Source organism: Mauremys mutica, chromosome 7 (genome assembly GCF_020497125.1).
Source record: "Mauremys mutica isolate MM-2020 ecotype Southern chromosome 7, ASM2049712v1, whole genome shotgun sequence".
Taxonomy (NCBI): Eukaryota; Metazoa; Chordata; order Testudines; family Geoemydidae; genus Mauremys; species Mauremys mutica.
Window position 1 is genome coordinate 30747401 of NC_059078.1, and position 22346 is coordinate 30769746.

Here is a 22346-nt window from a genome sequence, read left to right on the forward strand (position 1 = left end):
AGCCCAGCATGCCTTCCCTAGCCCAGTGCACAACTGCCAGCAAACCCCTCCCCCCAAGCCCAGTGTGCTGCCCCCCTTCCTATAGCCAACAAATCTCTCTCCCCCTTTCGTTGGCCTAGCAGTCCCCTCTGCCCTGCCCAGCATACTGCCCCCTTACTCCTCCTCTGGCCCCCACATGCTGCTCCTCCCCTCTGCTTACCCCCACAGATGCTCTAGATGAGTCATTTCTAACCTTTCAGCTCTTGCTCTGGTGCAGTGGGGTTTAGGACCTGGGGGAGATGGCCACAGCTTGCCTCCCTCCTTCTAGAGATATTCACTGCCCAGGACACTGCTTCCCCATCCTGCAGGGCAGGGCAGGGTTGGGATCAGAGAAATGAAGTGGGGAGGTTCCAGGCTGGGGATCAACTTCTTGCCCTGCAGGGGTGCACAGGGATTGTGGGCTTAGACAGAATGTCTGGCCTGTCACTCCCACACAGCCCTTGGGTGAGATGGAGCATGGAGGCTGGATGGGTCTCACACCCCAACACAGAGAGACAAACATCCAGCCCCACAGCATCAGACACCCCCCTTGCATGCACACCCCACCCCTCGTGCATCACAGGTCCACCCCGCATGCATAACCCCACATCAGACATGCCCCCTGCATGTACACCCCTGTGTATCAGACACCCCGCCACATGTGCATGCCTGTGCATCAGACACACCCTCTGTGCATGCACACCCCCTCATGAGGCATGTCCCCACATGCACACCTCCTCCCCCCATGTCAGGCACAGCCGTGCACACATGACCCGGTATCAGACCCCTCCCACACACAAACCCAGTGTTAGACGTTTCCCCTCCCAGCACATACACAATCAGTATCACACCAACCCCCACCTAACACACACCTGGCATCAGACACCCCCTGCCATGCATGTGATGTGCTGTCTCAGGCCGATCTGCACAGTGGATGTGATACCTTGGGTGGTGGGAGTTGGCGGGCAGGGGAGGGTCCTGCAGGAAGGAGTTGTCCTGATTACTTGTCTTGTCTCTTCTCTCCCCTCACCAGTGGACAAATACATCGCAATGGCCAAGGACAAGCACGGCTACAACATTGAGCAGGTAGGGGCATTCCCCACACCCCGCACACTGCATGGGGCAGCCGTGTGGGGATAGATCCCACAGAGTTTGGCCCTTTTGATTCTCATGTCCCACAGGTCCCAGGGATACTACCCCACCTTACCTCACCATGCCCCGGGATGCCTGACCTGGCCCCTCCAACACCCCCCCCCCCGGGATGCTACCCCATCCTTGGGATACTGAACCCTGTGCTGGGAGGGGAAACGTCTAACACTGGGGAAACGTCTCACCCACCCTCCATTTCCCTGGGGATGCTGACCCCTCCCGCCCTGTCTCACCATCTTCCCCATCCCCAGGGACACATCTCCTCTACCCTACCCCCAGGACACCCCAATCCTCACCCTAGCTCATCTCCCTTATTCCATCCTGGGGATCCCCCTCATCCCCATCGCATCGTCCCCTCCCCACCTTGCGGATGCTGCTGCCCCTCTCACCTCCCATATCGCCCCAGGCCCTGGGGATGCTGCTGTGGCACAAGCATGACGTGGAGAAGTCTCTGGCTGACCTGGCCAACTTCACGCCCTTTCCAGACGAGTGGACGGTGGAGGACAAGGTGCTATTTGAGCAGGCGTTCAGCTTCCATGGCAAGAGCTTCGCGCGCATCCAGCAGATGGTACGTGCCTATCACACCCCCTCAGCCAGCAGATGGTGCTTGCAACTCACCCCTTGCAACCAAGCAGATGGTACATTCCACTGCTCTCTTCCCCATACAACCAGCACATGGTGCCTACAATCTCTTTGCAGTTGGTACATGGCACCTGCCACCCTGTCTCCCCGCCAGCAAATAGTACCTGCCGCCCCCACCCGCACAACCAGCAGATGGCACCTGACATGCCTGCTCCCCCCCGCCAGCAGATGGTACCTGCCATCCCTCTTGTAGTCAATAGAATTGGCATATGCTACAATTTCCACCCCCAGCCATCACATAGTATGTTCCATGCATCCCCACCCAGCAGCCAGCAAAGATGGTACATGCCACCAACTGCCACCTGGCAGCTAGCAAAGATAGCCTGTGCCACCCTCTACTCCCATAGCCAGCGGATGGCATGTGACCCCCTCCCCCTGCAGCAGCTAATAGATAGTGTATACGGCACCCTTGCTTTCCTCCACAGTGACCAAATGGCATTTGCCACTGTCTCTCCCCCTGCAGCCAGCAGGTGGTATGTGCTAGTGACTGCACCGCCCCCCCCCCCAGCAGATGGTATATGCCACGATGTCCCCATCTCCCCCTGCTGTCAACATATGTGATATATGCCAACCCCCTACCTTGTGTGATGGTGCCACCTCACCCCATAGGGGCCTGGCATGGGGGTGGGGACTTTGTGTACCCTCCGTAGCTGGGGGCCCACCTTCCTTCCCATGGGGATCCTGGCAGGCCTCTCCTTCCTCTCCCCCTCCTACTTTTTCCCCATGCTGGCATCTCGTCCTCACCCCACCCATCCCCACATCCCAGCTCTCCCTCCAATCTCTCCCTCCTCCTGCATCTCCTCCCACCCCTGCCCCTCATACCCGTCATCCCATCTCTCCCTCCCCCTGCCCCCTCTGCATTCCCATCCCTCCCTCCAATCTCCCCCCTCTCCTCCGAGCATCTCCTCTCCCCATCATCCCCCTGGCATCCCATCCCTTGCCCCATCTCTCCCCCCCGCAGCATCTCCTCCCCTGCCATCCCATCCCTCCCTCCAGTCTCCCCTCCCAGCCCCCCCCACATTCCCATACCTCCCTCTGGTCTCCCCCACCCAGCATCCCATCCCTCCTTTGAGTCTCTCCCCTCAACAGGCATCTCTTCCCGCTCCCTCCCCTTCCTTGTTATCCCATCCTTCCCTGCACCATTCAGTCTCCCCAAGCACATTACCACTCCATTCCCAGATATTGTATTCCCCCCACCCCTCTGCCAAGCACCTCAACCCCCCACTACCCCCAGGCATCTGACCCCCTCTCCTATCTGTCCCCAGCTCCCCGACAAGCTGATCCCCAGCCTGGTGAAGTATTACTACTCCTGGAAGAAGACAAGGAGCCGCACGAGTGTCATGGACCGACAGGCCCGCCGGCTGCTCAGCAAGAAGGAGAGGGATGACAGGTGAGGTGTGGGGGGAGGTACAGGCATGGGCAGGGTGGGGGGTTCTGGATGAGGGAAGGGGGCAGGCTAGATGGCCACGGAGGGGGTGGAAGGCAGACAGTGGGGACAGGGGGTTTGTGGTGAGGTGGAGGGAGGGCCTGGGGGGTCCGGTTGGGGGGCAGCCTGGGGTTCTTGGTACCATCCCCTCTAACCCATGCCATGCTCCCCCCCCAGTAACGACGAGATGGAGGAGGGACGGGCAGCCAGCGAGGGGGAGTTTGATGCCATGGACCCCAAGAAGGAGGTGAGGGGTTGGGGGTGGGATGGCTCACAGGCAGGAGGGTGGGGGAGGGCACATCCTCACTCGCTTGGGCTCTGTGCTGAGGGGTGGGAGAGTGGACCCTGGGCTGCAGTCGCTCTGAGAGGGCACTATGCTCCAGGGGTCAGCATGAGATCAGCAGGGGGCACTGTGCCATGGGACGGTGTGGGGGGTGCTGTGCTGTAGGGGGTGTTGTGGGAGGAGCCAGTCCATGGCACTGTGCTGCAGCAGAGGTCCCTAGGGGGCACTGTACTCAGACCAGCTCCATTCCCCGCCCAGCCAAGCTACCAGAAGCTGCCGAACAGCCGGCCGGGCCCAGGATCGGGCTCAGGGCCTGTGAGGAAGGAGGCACAGCTGTCGCAGTATCGGCACCACCCACTGCGCTCACGCCGGCGCCCCCCCAAGGGCATGTACCTGAGCCAGGACGACATCGCTGGCATCTCAGCCAGCCCTGATGTGGGCACCCTGGCGCTGCGCCACCTCGACTCACAGCTCGTCTCCCTCAAGCGCCAGGTAACCCCGACCCCCCATCAGCCCTGCAAACCCCCAGCCCTGATGTGGGCACCCTGGCGCTGCGCCACCTCGACTCACAGCTCGTCTCCCTCAAGCGCCAGGTAACCCCTGATCCCCCTTTGCCCCCAGCTCTCACTGACAGGCCCCTTCTCTCCCCACCCACCCAGGTCCAGTGCATCAAGCAGATCAACAGCAGCATGAAGCAGGCCCTGGAGGGTGGGATTGACAAGCTGCGGCCCCCTGAGGTGAGATGAGGGGCACTGACCCCCATGTAGGGGGAGAAGGAACCAGCCCCTGTTGGGGGAGGTGAGGTGCTGGGCCCAGCTCCCACGGGGCACAAGGCTTGGGGAGAGGAAGTGCATGCCCAGGACCCACCCTGTGGGAGGGTGAGGGAAGGGCAGGTCTGAGTCCCAGCCTGATGTTCTCCACTCTCCTGCCAGGGGAACAGCAAGTTCAACTCGCGCTGGACAACGGACGAGCAGCTGCTGGCTGTGCAGGGTGAGCTGGGGCGGGGGGGAAGGCTCCAGGGAGGGAGGGCCGGGGGTGGGGGGGGGGTAGGCGCCCCTCCCATCATGACTGCCCCCTGGGTATGTAAGTGACGCTGGCCTGGGGATGTAGCTGCCCCTGGACTCCCTCCCTGCATGCGGGGGCCCTGCCTCCCCTGGGTAGCTGACGCCCTCCCCTCTCGCCAGCCATCCGCAGGTACGGGAAGGATTTCCAGGCCGTGGCTGGAGTGATCGGCAACAAGACGCTGGCCCAGGTGAAAACCTTCTTCGTCAGCTACCGGCGCCGCTTCAACCTGGAGGAAGTGCTGCAGGAGTGGGAAGCTGAGCAGGGGGGCTCCCCAAGAGGCCGCTCCCCCCCTCATGACACCAAGAGCTCCAGCGTCTCACTGGCCAGCAGCGAGGAGGACGATGAGGTGAGGAAGGGGTGAGACCCCTGACCTGTACCCAGACCCCTCCAATCCCAGGCCAGCTGGTGCCCCTCAATCCAACCAGCAGCCCCCTGCCATCCCAGCCATCCATTTGCCACACGCAGCCCCTGGCTCTGCCACTTCCCTCGGTCCGACCCACGGTCCCCCGCCTGGGCGCCCCACATGCTCAGTCAAGGCCCCTCGGTCCGACCCCTGGCCCCGGGCGCCCCACACGCTCAGCCGAGGCCCCTCGGTCCAACCCCCGGCCCCCCGACCTGGCGGCCCTGGGCACCCCGCATGCTCAGCTAAGGCCCCTCGGTCCAACCCCCGACCTGCCAGCCCTGGGCACCCCGCACGCTCAGCCGAGGCCCCTCGGTCCGACCCCCGGCCCTCCGACCTGCCGGCCCTGGGCGCCCCGCACGCTCAGCCGAGGCCCCTTGGTCCGACCGCCGGCCCCCCGACCTGCCGGCCCTGGGCGCCCCGCACGCTCAGCCGAGGCCCCTTGGTCCGACCGCCGGCCCCCCGACCTGCCGGCCCTGGGCGCCCCGCACGCTCAGCCGAGGCCCCTCGGTCCAACCCCCGGCCTGCTGGCCCTGGGCGCCCCGCACGCTCAGCTGAGGCCCCTCGGTCTGACCCCCGGCCCCCCGACCTGCTGGCCCTCACTCTGTTCTCTCCTTATAGGTGCAGATCACAGCCGTGTCCCGCTCTGCCCAGCTGCAGCCCCCAGCGTCCACTGCAGCGGCTCTGCCCTCTGCCTCCCCCCGGCTGCCGCCCACCACGCTGTCGCAACCTCCCCCCTTGCTGCGGCCCACGCTGCCCACAGCGCCCACGCTGCACCGCCAGCCACCCCCACTCCAGCAGGGGCGCTTCCTGCAGCCCAGACTGTCGCCCAACCAGCCGCCCCCGCCACTCATCCGGCCTGCTGCTTCCCGCCACCACGGGCGGGGGCCCCAGCCCTCCTCGCTGGTGGGCGTGGCCCTGGAGCCCCCTCCCCCCTCCTCCTCCAGCTCCCTCTGAGGTTTTGGGGGGAGGCCAGCTGAAGCCCCCTACTTCCTTAGTGTCCTGGATCCTGCTTGGTTAAGGGGTCAGGGGCTCCATCTACCCCATAGTGACACACTGGGGGTGTCTCTAGGACCCCCCCCTCCCCAGGGGAGGGGAGAGACTGAAGGACTTGCATTGGTTGAACCCGGCCCCCCCAGCATGGTCCATTTGGGCTCTAAGCAAAATCCAGGCAGGGGAGTGGGTACTAATGCCAGCTGTGGGGAGCCTGGGGTAGTGGGGGGGAGGGGGATTCTTTACTTGTAGAGGGATCAGTTCAATGGGGCGGCGCACCCCCTGCTGGTGAGCCATGCCTAGTGTGGGGCAGGGACCCCTCCTCACCCCTAGGAGCCTGGGCAGGGGGTGGGAGTGGGGCTCCTACCTGTGGCTGAATGAGCTGGGGAATGTATCTCCTCCGGGGGGGAGGGGTGTGGGAATGTTCTCCTGGCAGTGGGGGGTGCTGATGCTAGCCCCTGGCTGGCAGAGCAGTTGCTGGGGGGCAGGGGGTGTTGAGGGGCAGGAGTAGCACAAAATCCCCCCCCCGCCCCCCCCAGGGCACAGCTCCCTCACCTTAGGGGGCAGCACTGGCTCCCAGGGGGGACCTGAGTGCCAGGGGCCAGGTAAGGGGTAGCCAGCGTTAACACGGGGTGAGGCACGTGCAGGAGAGTTGGGGGGGAGCATTGATGAGGCCTTGGAAGAAGCACAGAGCTGGGGGGGGGTTGGGCACCCCCTCCCCCATCTAGAGGACAGCAGCTCAGTCACCTGTGCAGCCATGGAGGACCCCCCCCATGCTGAGTGCATGCTGCTGTGCTGGGGGAGGGGGGTCTGGGCAATGGGGCATTTGTAGGCAGGGCTTGTAGCTGCAGCCCCAGGGGTGGGGTAGGGGGAGGTAGGAGCTATGGGGGGGAGAGAAGGGGGTTCCATTCATGTTGCATTTTGAATAAAAGTATTTTACTAGATGTGTCCTGAGTCCGTACATGTGCTGCCCCCCCCTCCATTTCCCTCAGCCACCCTCCTGCCCCCCAAAACATCAGCTGCCCCACTTCCTGCACTGCAGAGGGGCCGTGCACGCCCTGGATCCTCCCACCCCCCATTGCCTGGAGCAGGAAGGGCCTGTGCTTGGCCAATGGGCACAGCAGGCTCTTGGGCTCTAGGTGTGCTGAGCCCACAACTCAGCTGGGCACTTCCCCCAATGCCCCCCCCCCCAAGCCTGGCCAAGGCAGAGTGACATGGCAGCCCCAGCAAGGATTTAGCCCCAAGCTTAGGCAAAGCTGGGAACAGCAGCCAGCTCCTCTGGGCCCTGGGCGGGCTGGGTCTGCCCCCTCCTAGCTGGAGGCAGCAGGGGCCCAGAGTAGCAGAGACAAGGCAGGCGAGGTAACAGCTGTTACTGGATCAGCTGGGGCAGAGACAAGCTCTGCTCTTCCCGTCTGGAGCTCGAAACGCTTGGCTGGCTCCCCCCACCCCCAGCGCCGGTCCAATTCGAGCTATTGCCTCAGCCATCTTGCCGCTGGGCTGGGGCAGTAGAGTGGCTGCCTCTTGCAGTAGCCAGGCAGGTGGGGCCAAAGGCAGGATGCAAACCCACCAGCAGTTGGGGCTGAGAAAGGCGCATTCACTTTGGTGGGGACAGTCCAGGGGGCCAACACCCCTGGATTCCTGGAGCTGGGATGGGCCTGTACAACCAGCCCCTTGAGCCTGGGACAGGGGCCCTGCCAGTGACAGGGCACAGCCCAGAGTGAGGCTTGTGGCTCTAAGAGCATCCAGCTGGGGGCCTCTGCTGCGGTGGGTTGAGGCTGCAGCACCAGGGAGCCTGTGGCTCCTACACCTCTACTGCTGCCTGCAAAGGGGCAGCATTGGGGCCCAACCCAACATGTGTTTGGCTGAGCAAACCCCAGGCCCTCCCCTGGCTGCAGAGCACAGAGTGGGGCTGATGAACCCAGAATGGCCACAAGGGGAGCCAAGACTCCCCCTAAAAACAGTATTTCTACAGCACCCTCCGGCACAAGCTCTGGCCAAACCACCTCCCCCCCCCAGTGCGGGGGGGAGGGGGGGCTGTTTATATAGGCTTTGCTGTTGCCTCCGGGGTAGTGCCCAGAGAGCCCCACTTGTGCAGCTCCTTCGGGGCTAGGGAGGGCCACCGGGAGCAGAAGGAGGGACACGGGGGTGGGGGCGGGCAGAGGAATACAAAACAGGAGGCTGCAGCAGCTCTTTCTGGAAAGTTTTAATCTAGAACCTGGAAAAACTACATCGAATCGCAGCTCCGCTCCAGGGCCCCAGCGGGGCCAAAGCCCTCCAGGACGGGGCAGTGGTAGGGCCCCCCACCCCCAAGAAGGGGGCAGCATAGAGCCCATTCCCTGACCTCCCAGCAGGGGGCAGCGTCGGGGCCAGAGCAGATTTGTTTTTTTTTTTATTAAAAAAAAAAAAAGGCATTTTCTGATCAGAATAAAACAAAACAAAAAAACCACTCACAAAACCGAGGTATCAGTACAGATATATACAGGTGTGGGGGGGGAAAGGAACAGCCCCCCAGGGGCAGGGAAGTACATTATTTAGCATCACAAGTGTGGCTATGATGGATGGAGAAGCCTGGTGGCGATGGGGGGGAATGTTAGTGCAGCCAGTGCAAGGGGGGGGGGGGGTAAAGCAGGGGAAATCCTGTAGTCAGTGTTTGGGGGGGGGGGGTGGTAAATGGAGCAAGTGTAGGCCCTGAAACATTGGCTGAGGGGTCCCTGCTGAGCCAGGGCCAGCTGGGATTGGAGGGGGATATCAGACCCTCTCCCCCCAGCACCACACAACTGCTGCCTTTCCCCTGCCTATTCTTGGCTTCAAGTACCTGTGCCCCCCACACTCCAAGGCAGTGCCCCCCTCCAATGCCTAACCAGAAAACTGGAGCAGCTCTGGGCTCAGTCAGGACCTCAGCCATGTGGGCAAGGCCTCCCCTCCCCCTGCCACTACTCCCGCAGAGGAGGAGCCAGAGCCAAGAGCCAATGGCTGGAGAGGGGGCGGAGCTCCTGTTCCCAGGCCAGCAGGTAACAGCCCCCCCCCCCCGCAATCATTTGGCATTTCCAAACCCAGCCCCCACTGACAGGATCATCCAAAGTCCTGCATGGGGGGCCCTGCATGGGACGCTCCTTGGCTCCTACAACTCCTCACCCCGGCACAGGGAACTGGACAGGGATCAGGGCCAAGCACAGGGGCTGGGGGAAGATGTCATGAGTTCCCCAATGGAGAAGGACTCGCTAGATAGAACCCAGGAGTCCTGACTCCCTCACTCCGGAACACTAGACCCCTTCCACTGCTCAGGGTAGGCCCCCAGAGTGTGGGGGGGTCCACTCACCATCACTCAGCCAGTCCCAGGGAGACCCTGCCCCACCCCACATGGGGCAGAGGGCACAGCTGGTGGGCACAGGGGGGGAAGCTGAACCATAGCTGGGGGCAGATCCAGAGAAGGGGCCTCGCCAAGAGCTCCCTGACACCCAACAGCCCCTCTAATGCCCCCGGGGTCCAGCTGTGCCCAATGCAGGCCAGGGGCAGCCTACTCCAGGGATGGGGGAAGGAGGTGAGCCAGCCCTAGAGCTGGGGGGGAAGAACACCAGAGCTGCAGTGCAGTTTAAAAACATTCTCTTTATTGTGTCTAAGACAGGGGCTCAGCTCAGGGCAGAGCCCCCTGGGGAAGAGGCCTCAGACCCCTCCAGCCTGACACCCCCACCCCCGTCCTGGGGGAAGTCACCCTGGGACCGGGGAGATTCGGTATGAACCACCCCCACTTGTGAGATGCACCGGGGGGGGGAGGGGGATGCACCCTCCATCCAAGCAAGGGACAGGCAGCAGGGGAGAGGAGGCTGCTGACAAGAGCCCCCCCTCATCCCAGCCAGTCCCTGCACCGATTCCCCCCCATCCCCATTGGGTCTCTGACATGGCCCAGCTGGGGGAGCTACTGCCAGACCGAGGGGGACGGGGTGCAGCTGGGAGAGGGAGCCCATCAACCAAGTGCTCCAGGCCAGAGGAGGGGGAGCTCACAGCCCAGCCGCAGCACCCCTCCCCCTCCCGCCTTTCCCCCCCCCCCCCCAACAGGAGCAGAGCTGGGGAGGGGCTTGTCTGGTTGGGCCTGATCATCCTCACTCAGGGCAGGGGCTCAGCCTGGGAGCCCACGTGCTACAGCTGGCTGGGGGAGAGGCTGCCAACCCCACCCCCATATTAATGCCCAATAGGGGGCACCCGCAGGAAGGTGGGGTCTGGCTTTCCCAGCTCCCTGCTGCTGCCCCAGCCTGTGGGAGCTGCCCTTAGTGCCCAGCACAGCAGGCCCAGCCCCAAGCAACCTGCCCCCTGGGGAAAGGGCAAGTTGGCACCTGCAGGGGGGCTGGGTGAAAGGCATTGTGGGAGAGGTGAGGGGTGAAAGGCATTGTGGGAAAGGGGGCCGGACTTCTCTGGCTTTTGAACCACTTTTTTTTTTTGGTAAGAGCTCCCGGCCAGCATGGCAGGCATCTGAGGGGCAGTACCACGATTTGCTGGAGCCCGCATGCTGGCGGCAGCAGGGGGCATGCTGCCCCCAGCCCTCCCCCCACCACCGTCTCTGCTGCCGCCCCCACCAGGGTATCAAAAAATAAACATTTCTCCAATTAATTACAATCCTGCGAGGGGAGGAGTGTGCGGCTCTGGGCCCCCCCATGCACTGCGGGGGGCGCATGTCTGCACGGGAGGCAGCTGTGCCCCCCTCTCCTGGTGCACAGCCAGGGGGCATCTCGGCACAGCAGTGGGGGAGAGGAGGCATGTTTCTGCACCCCCCTGTCCTGGTGCACGGCTGTGGGTCCTTGCAAGGTGGGCAGGAGCGTCTCCAATGCCCCTCCCAGGCGCCCAGCTTGAGGGAGGAGGGTCTGCGTCTCAGTGCCCCCGGCACACCGCCGTGGGGAGATCCTGCAGCTCAGGATCTCCTCGTCCCAGCCCAGGGCACGTGGGGTGCAGCGCAGCAGGGGGCTGGTTAAAGCTTGAGCTCATTGGCCACCTTGGAGGCAATGTTCTTGAAGGCCATGGAGGTGCCCGTTATCCGTTTGAATCGCACACCGTTGAGTGACAGCCGCGGCAGCTTGCACACCTCCATCTCCCACTGCACAAAGGAGTCGTGGCCGGGCGCCCCGTGCATGCACAGCAGCATGTACTTCTCCTGCAGCTCGCACTGGCAGCTGTTGGCATCCAGCACCTTGCGGATCTCCTTCATCATCTCGTTGGGCTCCATGGAGCTCGTTGTCTTCATGCTCCAGGTGAAGCGTAGCGAGCGAGGCTTGGCGTCCCGGTTCTCATCCCGCTCCTTGTCCCCACCCACCATGTGAGGTCTGCAAGGGGGAGACAGTGTCAGTGGGGCGGGGGCACCCCACCCCGACTGCCCAGCCCCCAACCTGACAGCTGGAGGAGACAGAGGCGGCATTAAGGACAGATGGACAGACAGGAGCAAGGGCTGAGACAGAGGGTGCACTCCACCTACAGGCCCCCAGAGAGCCCCCAGCCAGCTGGGGACCCTAGAAGAGAGGGAGCCCCAAGCCAGGGTTCCCCCCAATGAGAACCAGACAGGCAAAGCGAGGCTGAGCTGTGCCCCCCTCCCCGGGTTGCCCACTCCAGATCCCATGGCTGGGGGGCCCCAGGGAGCAGGGAGGCAGCTCCATTCTCACCTGAGGGTCTCCACTCGGTCTTTGCTCTCTGGCTCATGCGGGTTCCTCAAAAAACAGAGTGGGAGAGTTTAGTTTGGAGGGGGACGGGGAGCAATAACGCTGACGGCTGCACCCCACCACTGGGGAGCGAAAATGCTGATGGCCCCACTCCCGGGGGACAGGAGGGGAGTCCCTCTGCCTCAGCCTGGGCGTTGGCACGAGACAGCTCCCTGCATGCCCTGCTCCAGCAGCCTCATGCTTGGTGGAGGGGGAGCAGTGCATGCTGGGAAAGGGTGCTGTGGCAAAAGGATTGCTAGGAGCCCTGCTGCACCGGGAGGACTCCCAACACTAGGGCACAAGGGAGACCCCCAAAGGCAGGAGAGGCCGAAATGGATGGGGTAGGACTCCGAACGCCATTGCCTCCTCTCCCCTCAGGGAAGACAGGAGCTAAGGCCATGCTGGGGGTAAGCCTGGTGCAGGGTGTTGTATTATTGCTGGTCATCATTCAGCGGCCCCAGGACAAGCTAACGCTTGGCAGCAGTGCTCACCTCCTGTCCCCAGGCAGGGATTGGGCCAGGATGGCATGAGTACCTGGCATTCGCCAACAGCGCCCGGCCCCTGCACCGCAGGGATCGGGCCAGTTTGAGAATGGCACAATGAGTTATGGACCCAAGAACAGAGCCCAGGAGGAGTCCTGGCACCAGCCCCCGGACGCCCCTCCCTGAGCATAGAACCCAGGAGTCCCAGCTCCCAGCTCCCCAACCCATCCTGGAGCTGGGGGTAGAACCCAGGAGTCCCGGCTCCCAGACCCTCCTGCTCTAACTCACTAGGCCTCCTCTCCTGCCGGAGCCAGAGTCCATTCAGAAGCAGATCTGGGGGCAGGGACAGGTTTGGCACCTGCTGTTCCCAATAATGAGGGGGCAGAATCAGCTCAGAGCCAGGACACTACGAACACCCCCGCTCCTTTCCCCCCAGATGTGCTTGGAGGAGAGCTGACTAGAGACCCCCTTCTCCATGGCCTTTTGGGGTGCCCCCCTCTGTCACATGATGCTGCTGATCACTGTCCTCTGAGTCCACCTTCTGCGCAGCGCCTAGGCCAAGGACACAGCCTCCCAGGAGCAGGGAGAGGGGCAGGCTCCAGCCAGCCAGGGGTGGGGGTGGAGGGGAGTCTGGGGTGGGGGAACCCCCGCACTTTCCATCCAATTCCCACCCTGCATGCGGGAAGCAGAACCCGGAGCCCTGATCTGTGCCAAGCCCTGGCTCGGCTAAGGCAACCCCAGTCCTGCCTTGCACCAACCACCCTGTCCCCCTAGGGGCATCAGCGCTGCTTCCTGTTTCACCACTGCCCCTCCCTTCCCCTGGGGAGGGCCCCCAGCCCACACTGCCTCATGCCCACTCTCACCCAGGGAACCACGGCCCAGCCCAAGCCCAGTCCTTGGCACCCAGGGACCAGCTGACATCAGCACAAGTCCCAGGGGATGGGCGTCCCTGCATGGCCAGGGCCAGGGGTCAGAGCAGTCACCTAATCCCTGCCTCAGCCATCTCCTGCTGGAGACCTGCTGCTCCTCAGGGGAAGGGATCCCTAGGATGACACGCAGCCTGGGACACAAACAGCGCCAGGGCCCTGATCCCAGCTCTGACAGCTAGCGAGGAAATGGCACAGAAGGGGGCACAGGAGTGGCGGGGACAGACAGACAGACACAACGTAAATCCACAGCCAAATCCCAACTCTTCCCCCCCAGCACAGCAGCCTGAAGCCCATCCGCTTGGCACAGCCCGCGCTGCCTGGCTGGCTCCCTTTGCTGGTTACGGGGTGGTTACGGGCGCAATCATGCAGGGAGCCATGCAGCACAGCGCAGCCGCCTCCTCCCCACAGACTCTCAGGGCCAAGAGCAGCTAGAGTCCAGGGCTCTGCCCCAGCCATGCCTCGGCCTCTCCATCCCGACCTGCCCACTGCCCCAGCCTGCCCCCCATCCCAACCCACAGCCCCCCCTGCCGCCCCAGCTCTGCCCCCCAATCCTGACCCACAGCTCCCTGCTATTCCAGCCCTGCCCCCACAGCTCTGCCAGAAGTCCTGACTCCTAGCTCCCTCTGCTCTGCCCACTGGCCTGATGCTGCCCCCAGGGCACAGGGCCTATCCTTTCTACTTTCTCATGGGAGTGACCACTGTGAGGGTGGGGAGGGTCCTTGTGGAGCTCGTTCCCTGGTGGGGCCAAGGCAGAGGCCCCACACCAGGCTCTCCTCATGGGGAGTGGTGACAGCCCAGGCCATAGGTGGGTGGCTTGGCTGGTGAAGAGCCTGGCCATGTTTGCCAGCTGCTGTAGGGGGGGCCCTGCCAACCCTGCGGATCTGAGAATGAAGCATGGAGGGGGTGCGGCTTCAAGAGCAGCCAAGCGCCCCCTGAAGCAGCCCTGGAGGACCCTGGCAGCTCCCCCAGAGCATATTCCCAGCAGGTTAGCAGGCATGGCGAGCACCTCACGCAGCCCCGCTCCTAGTGCCACATGCACGGGGAGAGGGTTAGTCTGGGGCGGGGTGGGTCCGGTTAGAGATCAGAGCCCCAGCACTGCTCACCAGGGAGAGGCAGAGCCCCCTTAAAGGGACAGTGCAGCCTATCAGGCCCCGTGCCATGCCACCCTGCCACCGGTGCTAGGCTATGACTGAGATGGCAGGGACGCTTCCCCCAGCCCCATGGATGCAGAGGGAATTGGAAGACTCAGAGCCAGGTGTAGGGGCGCATGCCCACAGTGGTGACCCCTCCTGAGCAGGCTGCCCTCAGGGGAGGGGATTCTAGCCAGCTCACTAGGCAAGAGGGGGCGATGCCAGGCAGGGAGCCAATAAGCCCATTGTCCCTTTAAGCTGCTGTCAGGCCGCCAGCCCAGCCCCCCAGCAGACAGGGTTAGTACGGGACGGACAGGACAAATCCAGAGAGACGCCTACCTTCTGGCAAACCTGAAAGACACATTTCTACAAAAACACAAACAGAGAAGAGAAGGGAGAACGTTGGGTGCATCACTGCAAGACCCCGGCTCATGGGGAAAGGAGAGCCATGGGGATGAGATGGTGCCGTGCCATGGGGCAGGGCAGCACTGCCCCTACACACCCACCCACAGCACAAGACTTTCAGCCACACCTAACCACTAGGCCCCACTCCCCCCAGAGCTGGGAGTAGAATCCAGGAGTCCTGACCCCCAGCCCCACCCCCCCCAACCCACTGGAACCCACTTCCCTCCCAGAGCAGGGAACAGAAGCAAGCAGCTTGTGCTGGATGGAGTGGGGGTTAGTGCCTAAGCAGAAGGAGGGGGGAGCTGCCACCATGAAGGGGAATGTTGGCTTCTGGGGACCCCTGGCTCCTCTCCCAGGTTCCTGGAAGCAGCCAACCCTCGCCCCAGCGAGCGACAGCAGAAGGGATCAGGGCAGAGGCTGGGCCTGAGGACAGGCCTGCCCAGCTGTGAAGCTCAGAGCACTTGACCAAACTCCTCCCAGAAATCAGCCCCATTTTACTGGGGGGAATCTGCCACTCAGACACAGCAGAGAGTCACCCAAGACACCACCCTTCCCCTCCCCGAGCTGGGAATAGAACCCCAGAGTCCCGGCTCCCAGTCCCCTCCCCCATGCTCTAACCCACTAGAACATACTAACTCCAGGCATTTCCCAAGCCCCCAGTCTTTGTGGTCTCCAGTGACCCCTGGGGGCCCAGCAGCAGCCTTGCCCTGTGGGTTCTGGGGAGCCTGGCAGCCCTGGGGCAGGGGTTAGAAGACACTCCCCTGCACCAACAGGCCCTGGGCCACCCCAGCCCAACCTCCAGCATGGTCCTGTGTTCAGGGGCAGCTCACCCAGCTGCTGGCCCTAGAGAGACATTTCTTCTCTTCACTCGGCATCTATTCAAAGTGCCCCCTTGTACTGGCAACGTGCCCCCACTTTGTGCCCACTGCCAGAAAAGGCTCCTTTCCCACTTCTGTACCCCCCGCTTTTTGCCCTACCTTCCAGTTCTGCAGGTGCCCCTCAAACCTGATCCACAGCCCCCTGCTGTCCCAGCCCAGGGCTCCCCCCACAGCTCTGCAAGTGCCCCTCAACTCCAATCAGCAACCCCCACTATCCCAGCCCCGCCCCCCAACAGCTCTGCAGTGCCCCTCCATCCTGGAGCCCCCTGCCATGGGCACATGGTGGTTTTGCGATACATGACTTTACACAGATGCTGAGGGCAGCCTAAGCCAGATCAGATCTGCACAACACAGACAGCAGCAGACGACAGCGCAGAGGGGCGATGAGCCAGCGGGGAGCCAAGCCCAGTGCCTGGCACAGCACAATACACAGCTTGCTCTCAAGTGCCCTTGCCAGGGCTGCGCAGGGGGGCTCCCTGCTGCCTGCCAGCCCAGGATGCTCTGTGCCTCTCCCTGGCCTGGGGATGCAGGTATTCTAGGAGCAGGTGAGCCAAGAGCAGCAAAACGCCTCCCTCTCCCCCCTGCATGACACAGACACACACAGGCCCCCCTCCCCCACTCTCACCTGCGCACAAACTTGGAGGTGAACTTGCTGAAGATGCTGCCGGAGGCACCCCGGCGTCCCTGGCTGTTCCCAGAGGGTGAGGCAGGTGGTACGTTGTAGGGGAGGTTCTGCTGGTCCCGGACCTGCCGGAGCTGCCCGGCGTGGAAGGTACTGCGGCTGGAGATGCCCCGCGGGAAGTTGGTGCGTTCTGGGATGGCACTGCTGATGTTGTGGGCAGAGGGTGAAGCCCCCGGGACCCTCTGGGGGGCAGTGCTGTGGTGGGGGCAGAGATCCAGTCAGGGGGGCAGTGCTGGGAGACATGCTTACCCCCCCGGGCTTCCAGTCTGCAGGGGGCATTGATTGCCAGCATCCACTCACTTCCTGACACAGGTGCCATCTGGTGCCAACCAGAGACTGGGCACCTCCTCCTCTGGGGACCAGATGGATCCAAGAGACTGCTAGTGGGGTAACCTGGGGCCAGATCAGAGCTGGTGCCTCCTGGAGAGGAGTGGACCTGTACCCCACTCCCCATGCCCCTAAGCAAGCCAGGTCCCCGCACCCTGGGCCAGATCAGACCTGGTCCCCATGGGAGGGGAATGACTCCATATCCCATCCCTGGCCCCCAAGCCAGCCAATCCCTCAGCCAGTCTACACAGCACTTAAACACCTGTGGCTGGCCTTTGTCAGCTGACTCAGGCTCGCAGGGCCCTGGAACCTGAGCCTGGACCTCTATGCTGCTGTTTCACAGCCCTGCAGCCTGAGTCAGCTGACACAGGCCAGACGCAGGTGTTTAAGTGCTGTGTTGACATACGATTAGTATCAATATTAAGTGTAGCAGACACAGGCAGCTACAAAAGCCACGTCAGTCAAGATCCTGCCCCCCACCCCGGCCCCTCCCTGCGCAGCGCAGCTCCTTAGTGCCTTGGAGGAGAGGGGAGATAGGGCACTCTCGCATGCAGGAGTGGAGGTGCCACGGAGGCCAGTTGTCCCAAGGCCTCCATCTCTGGTTGCACGAGGCCTCAGTGGGGACTGTCCCCTGCCAGCTAGATGTGCAGCAGATGGTTATCTCCAGCAGCTGACCCCTAAGGCTCCCCTTGTGGCCGGAGCCCACAGATCAGCTGGGGTGCAGAGAACTAGTGGGGGGACCCTAGGGAGTGGCTAGCAGGGGCTATATGGAGGGAACATTAACCCAGGGCTGAGACTCCAGCCCTGAACAGGCTTCCATCAGTTCTGGCCTTAGGGGATCATGAGATTAACCATCCCCTCCCTGAGTGGCTGGGTGGTCCCTGGGCAGTGCTGGCTACAGGGATCACCTGGTGCCACCCACAATGGACAAAGATGGGTGAGCCACATCTGCTGGGCCCCATGGCCCAGCATCCTCTTGTTCACTCACTTGCAGGCCCGGTGGCCCAGGGAGGGGTGCGCAAGAAGTGGGCGAGGAGCGGACACTAGGGGGCACCCTGCCTGCCTACTTGCCTGGGTCTCTGGGCCTCACAGTTATTTTCAGTGGGGGGCAGCGTGGGCTTGTTGGGGTGCACGGAGGCAGACATGGATTTCTGGTGCTGGCGCGGGCGTGCGGAGCCCACGGCGGCGGAAGCGGAAGCCGTGGAAGCCCTGGACCCCGGAGTGGTTAAACTAGGAAACAAAAGCAGGGGAGAAGCACAGATTTAAAGGGAGGGGAGGGAGAGGGGACATGAGGCTGTATCCAGAGCTACACCTGCTCTCAGGGTCTATAGGGCTCTCCCACACACCCTCCTCCACAGTGCTGGGACCTGAGGGGTTGTTCTCTGGCACAGACATGGGGCCAAGCAGCATCAGCTGCATTTGGCCCACTAGCCACCAGCCCTAGAGCCAAGCTTAGCTGGCCACAGGATCCGGGAACAACTCTCGCCCTGTGCACCCTAAAAGGAAAGCCCCAGCCCATGAGCCAGCTGGCAGCTCCTGCCCTGGGGCCTGAGTGGAGCCAGTGCCCCCTAGAGGGGAAAAGCACCAGATCCCATTCCCCACCACCCTGAACCATCCTGTCCCCTGCCCTGTGGCCGGACTGGAGCCGATGCCCTCTAGAAAAGAAAGCCCACAACAGCTCAGTCCCCTAGCCCTGCTATGGCCTCCTTGCCACATTCCCTACAGAGACTTGGAGGTGGGGCACCCCAATTTATAATCTTACAACTGTTCAGGAAGACCTAAGCCCAGTCAGGAAGAGAAATACCCAGCCCTCCTGGTACTGCCCTAGAGATACAGCCCCATGTTGGCAAAGACAGATCAGGGAGCAAAATATACAATATACAGCCCAGTATATGTGTATATGGGGGGGGACACACACTCAGATGCAGAATGGGCAGGGGCGGGTGCTGATGAAGGTGAGGGGTAAAATAAAGGAGATGGGCAGTGGGGTGCAGGTGGGCACGGAGCCTCTCCCCCAACTGGGGCCCTGCAGCAGTGGGGGATGCTGGGTGCACAATGAATGGGAGCGGAGATGGAGCAGCAGCAATGGGAAGGAATGGGGGTGTCATGCTCCAGATGGGGAACCTTTTGCTGCTCTTCAGTCTGAGCTCAGTGGGGTCTAGAAGCAGTCAGGCACCCAGACCCCAGTCCCCAGGCACTGAGGGGGGGGGGGGGGAAGAGGAAGAAAGAAGGACAGCGGGATGCACAGAGCCCAGTCACCTGGCACTGCCGGGGGAACAGCGGGAGGCGCAGAACCTAGTCTCCAGGCACTGCCAAGGGAACAGCGGGAGGCGCAGAGCCCAGTCCCCTGGCACTGGAGGGGGGGGGGGGGGACAGCGGGATGCGCAGAGCCCAGTCCCCTGGCACTGGAGGGAGGGGACAGCAGGATGCGCAGAGCCCAGTTACCTGGCACTGGAGGAGGGGAACAGCGGGATGCGCAGAGCCCAGTCACCTGGCACTGCCGGGGAACAGAGCCCAGTCTCCAGGCACTGCCAAGGGAACAGCGGGAGGCGCAGAGCCCAGTCCCCTGGCACTGGAGGAGGGGAACAGCGGGATGCACAGAGCCCCGTCACCTGGCACTGGAGGAGGGGGACAGCGGGATGCACAGAGCTCAGTCCCCTGGCACTGGAGGGAGGGGACAGCAGGATGCGCAGAGTCCAGTCCCCTGGCACTGGAGGAGGGGAACAGCGGGATGCACAGAGCCCAGTCATCTGGCACTGCCAGGGGAACAGAGCCCAGTCTCCAGGCACTGCCAAGGGAACAGCGGGAGGCGCAGAGCCCCGTCACCTGGCACTGGAGGAGGGGGACAGCGGGATGCACAGAGCCCAGTCATCTGGCACTGCCAGGGGAACAGAGCCCAGTCTCCAGGCACTGCCAAGGGAACAGCGGGAGGCGCAGAGCCCCGTCACCTGGCACTGGAGGAGGGGGACAGCGGGATGCACAGAGCCCCGTCACCTGGCACTGGAGGAGGGGGACAGCGGGATGCACAGAGCCCAGTCCCCTGGCACTGGAGGGGGGGGACAGCGGGATGCACAGAGCCCAGTCCCCTGGCACTGGAGGTGGGGGGGGGGGACAGCGGGATGCACAGAGCCCAGTCCCCTGGCACTGGAGGGGGGGAAAGCGGGATGCACAGAGCCCAGTCCCCTGGCACTGGAGGGGTGGGGAATAGCAGGCTACACAGAGCCCACTCAGCAGGCGCGGGGAGGGGAGAGGGGCATGTGGAGACGCACAGGCAGAGCCCAGAGGCTGTGGGAGTGGGTAGGGCACTGGCCTAGGACTTCCCCAGCTGAACACGAAGAGGGCAACATGGTGTGAGCCAAACCCTGGGATGGGGGCCTGGCATGACCCCCTTGCCTAATGCCCCTCCCACACTTGCTACATCTGCAAGGGTGGCAAAATGAGCAGCAGTCCCCAGGGAGCAGCAAGTCGGCTCCCTTGGGTACTGGAAGGGGAGAGCTGCCAGCTTTCGCGTTGCTGTGCCAGGGCCCCTGCTGCCCAGGCAGGAAGCCCCCTCCACTCCTCCTCAGCCCTGGGATGCAGTGTGCTCCCTGAAGTGGGCACCGCGCAGAGAAGATCGTGGTGTTGCCGAGCCCCCAGGTCCCAGCGTGGCACAGACGGGAGACAGACGCCCTGGCAGACTCCCAGCGTGGCACTCCAAGGCTCCCAGGGATGGGATGCCCCCCATCTAGCCTCCTACCCGGGAATCCCTACCTGTCCTTGCCATTCTGTATGGAGTTCTGGCCCAAGCCGGTCCGCTCCAGCATGGGGGAATTCCGGCTCCGGTTGGTGCTGGTGGAGAGGACACTGTTCTGTGGGGGGGGACAGACATGGAGTGAATGGGGGCATCTGACACCTGCTGCCCCTCACCTCATCCCAGGCCCATCCTGCACGGGGGGGAACTGAGGCACAGAGGTGAAGTGACTCACTCAACTTCACAGAGCAAGTCTTCAAATCGAGCCAGGAATAGAACCCAGGAGTCCCAGCTCCCCCCACCCACTAGGCCCCCCTCCCTTCCCAGAGCCAGGAACACGATGCAGGAGTCCTGACCGTGGATGGGGTGGGCGTGCTCTTCTTCCTCTCGAGCCCGGTCAGCGGGCTGGCGGGCACTTTGACGGTGCTGCTGGCCTTGCGCCCAGCCTCACGCTCCTCCTCGGGGCGCTTGTTCTCCGCGTTGTTGCTCTGGGTCTTCTTGGAGTATGAAGTGGAGGTGGGGATGGCAGGGACTGCAATGACAGCGACAGGCCTGCGGGCTGAGCATAGGCAGCGCCAGAAGGACCCCACCCCCTGCTGCTGCTGTCTGGCCAGCCATGGGCCATGAGTCCCCCATGTCCCCACCACCACCCAGGCTGGCCAGGAACCATCCCAACTCAGTACTGTCCCCCTATCCCCTGCCACTACCACCCAGCCAGGGGCCTCAAGCTCTGCTTCAGTGCCCACACCCAGCACCACTACCCGGCTGGGAACCATCCCCTTCCACGGCTACCAACCCCACCAGGCTCTGGCTCTCCCCCATCACCACAGGTGCCAGGCTGGCTGTCCTGGACACCTCCATGCCAGGAGACTAGAGCAGCTTGGTGTTCCTGCTTGCTGATGGATTCCAGCCCCCGAGGGGCGGCCCTTGCTGCTGAAAGGGGGCTGTGCTGTCACACGGCCCTGGGACCATGGCCTGAGGGAGGAGGCGAGGGGGAGAGAGACTGCAGACCTGAGGAGAGTGGCACTCCAAAGGGGAAACCATTGCCAGCCATGGCAAGAGCAGGGCCCCCTTTCTCTAGCCCTTCCCACTAGCAGAGCTCACAGCATCGGCCGCACTGTTCACCATCAAAAGGGCTGCCCTGGGTCACATTGCTAGTCCACAGCCGAACTCGGGATAGAACCCAGGAGACTCCCGGCCTTCCCCACTGTAACAACTAGACCCATCCCGTAGAGAACTGCCAGACTAGCCATCAGCTTTGCTGTTTGCCCCGGCTCTGAGAGGCTCCAGGGTGGCCAGTGGGGCGCTGCCTGGGGGGGGGGGGGGGGCACTTACCCTGGTCGCTGAAGCGCCGCTGCTTGGGGTTGGCCGAGACGCTGCGTTGTACCTTGTGCGAGGGGGAGGGGGCGCTACTGTTGGCCAGCTCGGCCGCAGGCCTTGGCTTCAGCGTGATGTTGTCGTTGTCCAGCTGGAAGAACGGGAGACAGGCCGGGGTTTCCAGATTGCTCCAGGGAATGGCAGGGAACTGGGCAGGGCATAGGGTACTGCACCAGCCTTCACTGCCAAAAGCCTGCCTTGGCAACAGGCTGCCACCACTGGGATGGCCAGTTCCAGGGGCTCAACCCAATCGCTGCCCAGAAAGATCATTGTGGAATCACAAGGGTGTTAGAAAACAGCCCCTACCAGAGTCCAGGGCTGTGGGTCAAGATTGAAGGGCTGGGAGGGAGGAGGGGAGGAGAGAGCCCAGGGCTGGGATGGCAGGGGAGCAGCTGACAGAGCTGTGTGATCGCTACTGGAGCCCACCTCCCCACAGCACCCACCTCTGAGTTCTTGTATCCCAGCAGCAAGTAAGTGGCCATGACCTCGTTATACTTCTGCCCTATCAGCGACTCCTGGATCTCCTCCCGCGTGTACCCCATGGAGATCATCAGCTCTGTGGAGAAAAACATGCCATGGTGAGGAGTCCACCAGGCACAGCCCCACACCCTGCCTGGCACAGGCTGGGAACAGGGGGCAGCCGCTGCTGAGCACAGGGGAAGAGGGGAGCCCTGGTGCTGAGGCAGCCCACAGCCCCAGTCCAACTGTGCACAGCACCGGGTGACTGACGCTATAGGTCCCCACTAAGG

General features: G+C 63.1%; 2 protein-coding genes across 16 annotated transcripts in view; one reads left to right on the forward strand and one right to left on the reverse strand.

The window, feature by feature from the left end:
* Nucleotides 1-6807, forward strand: part of RCOR2 (REST corepressor 2) — a 30458-nt gene extending 23651 nt beyond the window's left edge. For all 7 annotated transcript variants that reach the window (XM_045024779.1, XM_045024776.1, XM_045024777.1 and 4 more), the window contains 9 exons: nucleotides 1052-1104; nucleotides 1574-1735; nucleotides 3075-3199; nucleotides 3413-3482; nucleotides 3777-4010; nucleotides 4178-4255; nucleotides 4451-4508; nucleotides 4703-4929; nucleotides 5605-6807. In XM_045024779.1, the coding sequence (XP_044880714.1) occupies nucleotides 1052-1104; nucleotides 1574-1735; nucleotides 3075-3199; nucleotides 3413-3482; nucleotides 3777-4010; nucleotides 4178-4255; nucleotides 4451-4508; nucleotides 4703-4929; nucleotides 5605-5940 (1343 nt within the window). In that variant the 3' untranslated portion in view covers nucleotides 5941-6807. The remainder of the gene's footprint in view (nucleotides 1-1051; nucleotides 1105-1573; nucleotides 1736-3074; nucleotides 3200-3412; nucleotides 3483-3776; nucleotides 4011-4177; nucleotides 4256-4450; nucleotides 4509-4702; nucleotides 4930-5604) is intronic.
* A 1359-nt stretch (nucleotides 6808-8166) lies between these two features.
* Nucleotides 8167-22346, reverse strand: part of MARK2 (microtubule affinity regulating kinase 2) — a 104729-nt gene continuing 90549 nt past the window's right edge. For 4 of the 9 annotated variants that reach the window (XM_045023329.1, XM_045023324.1, XM_045023326.1 and 1 more), the window contains exons 11-19: nucleotides 22041-22153; nucleotides 21556-21688; nucleotides 20577-20752; nucleotides 20241-20338; nucleotides 17562-17720; nucleotides 16107-16358; nucleotides 14538-14564; nucleotides 11622-11666; nucleotides 8167-11288 (exon numbers count right to left, since the gene is read on the reverse strand). In XM_045023329.1, coding sequence (XP_044879264.1) covers nucleotides 10937-11288; nucleotides 11622-11666; nucleotides 14538-14564; nucleotides 16107-16358; nucleotides 17562-17720; nucleotides 20241-20338; nucleotides 20577-20752; nucleotides 21556-21688; nucleotides 22041-22153 — 1355 coding nt within the window. In that variant the 3' untranslated portion in view covers nucleotides 8167-10936. The remainder of the gene's footprint in view (nucleotides 11289-11621; nucleotides 11667-14537; nucleotides 14565-16106; nucleotides 16359-17561; nucleotides 17721-20240; nucleotides 20339-20576; nucleotides 20753-21555; nucleotides 21689-22040; nucleotides 22154-22346) is intronic. The other 5 variants (XM_045023330.1, XM_045023327.1, XM_045023331.1 and 2 more) reach the window with 5 other exon arrangements.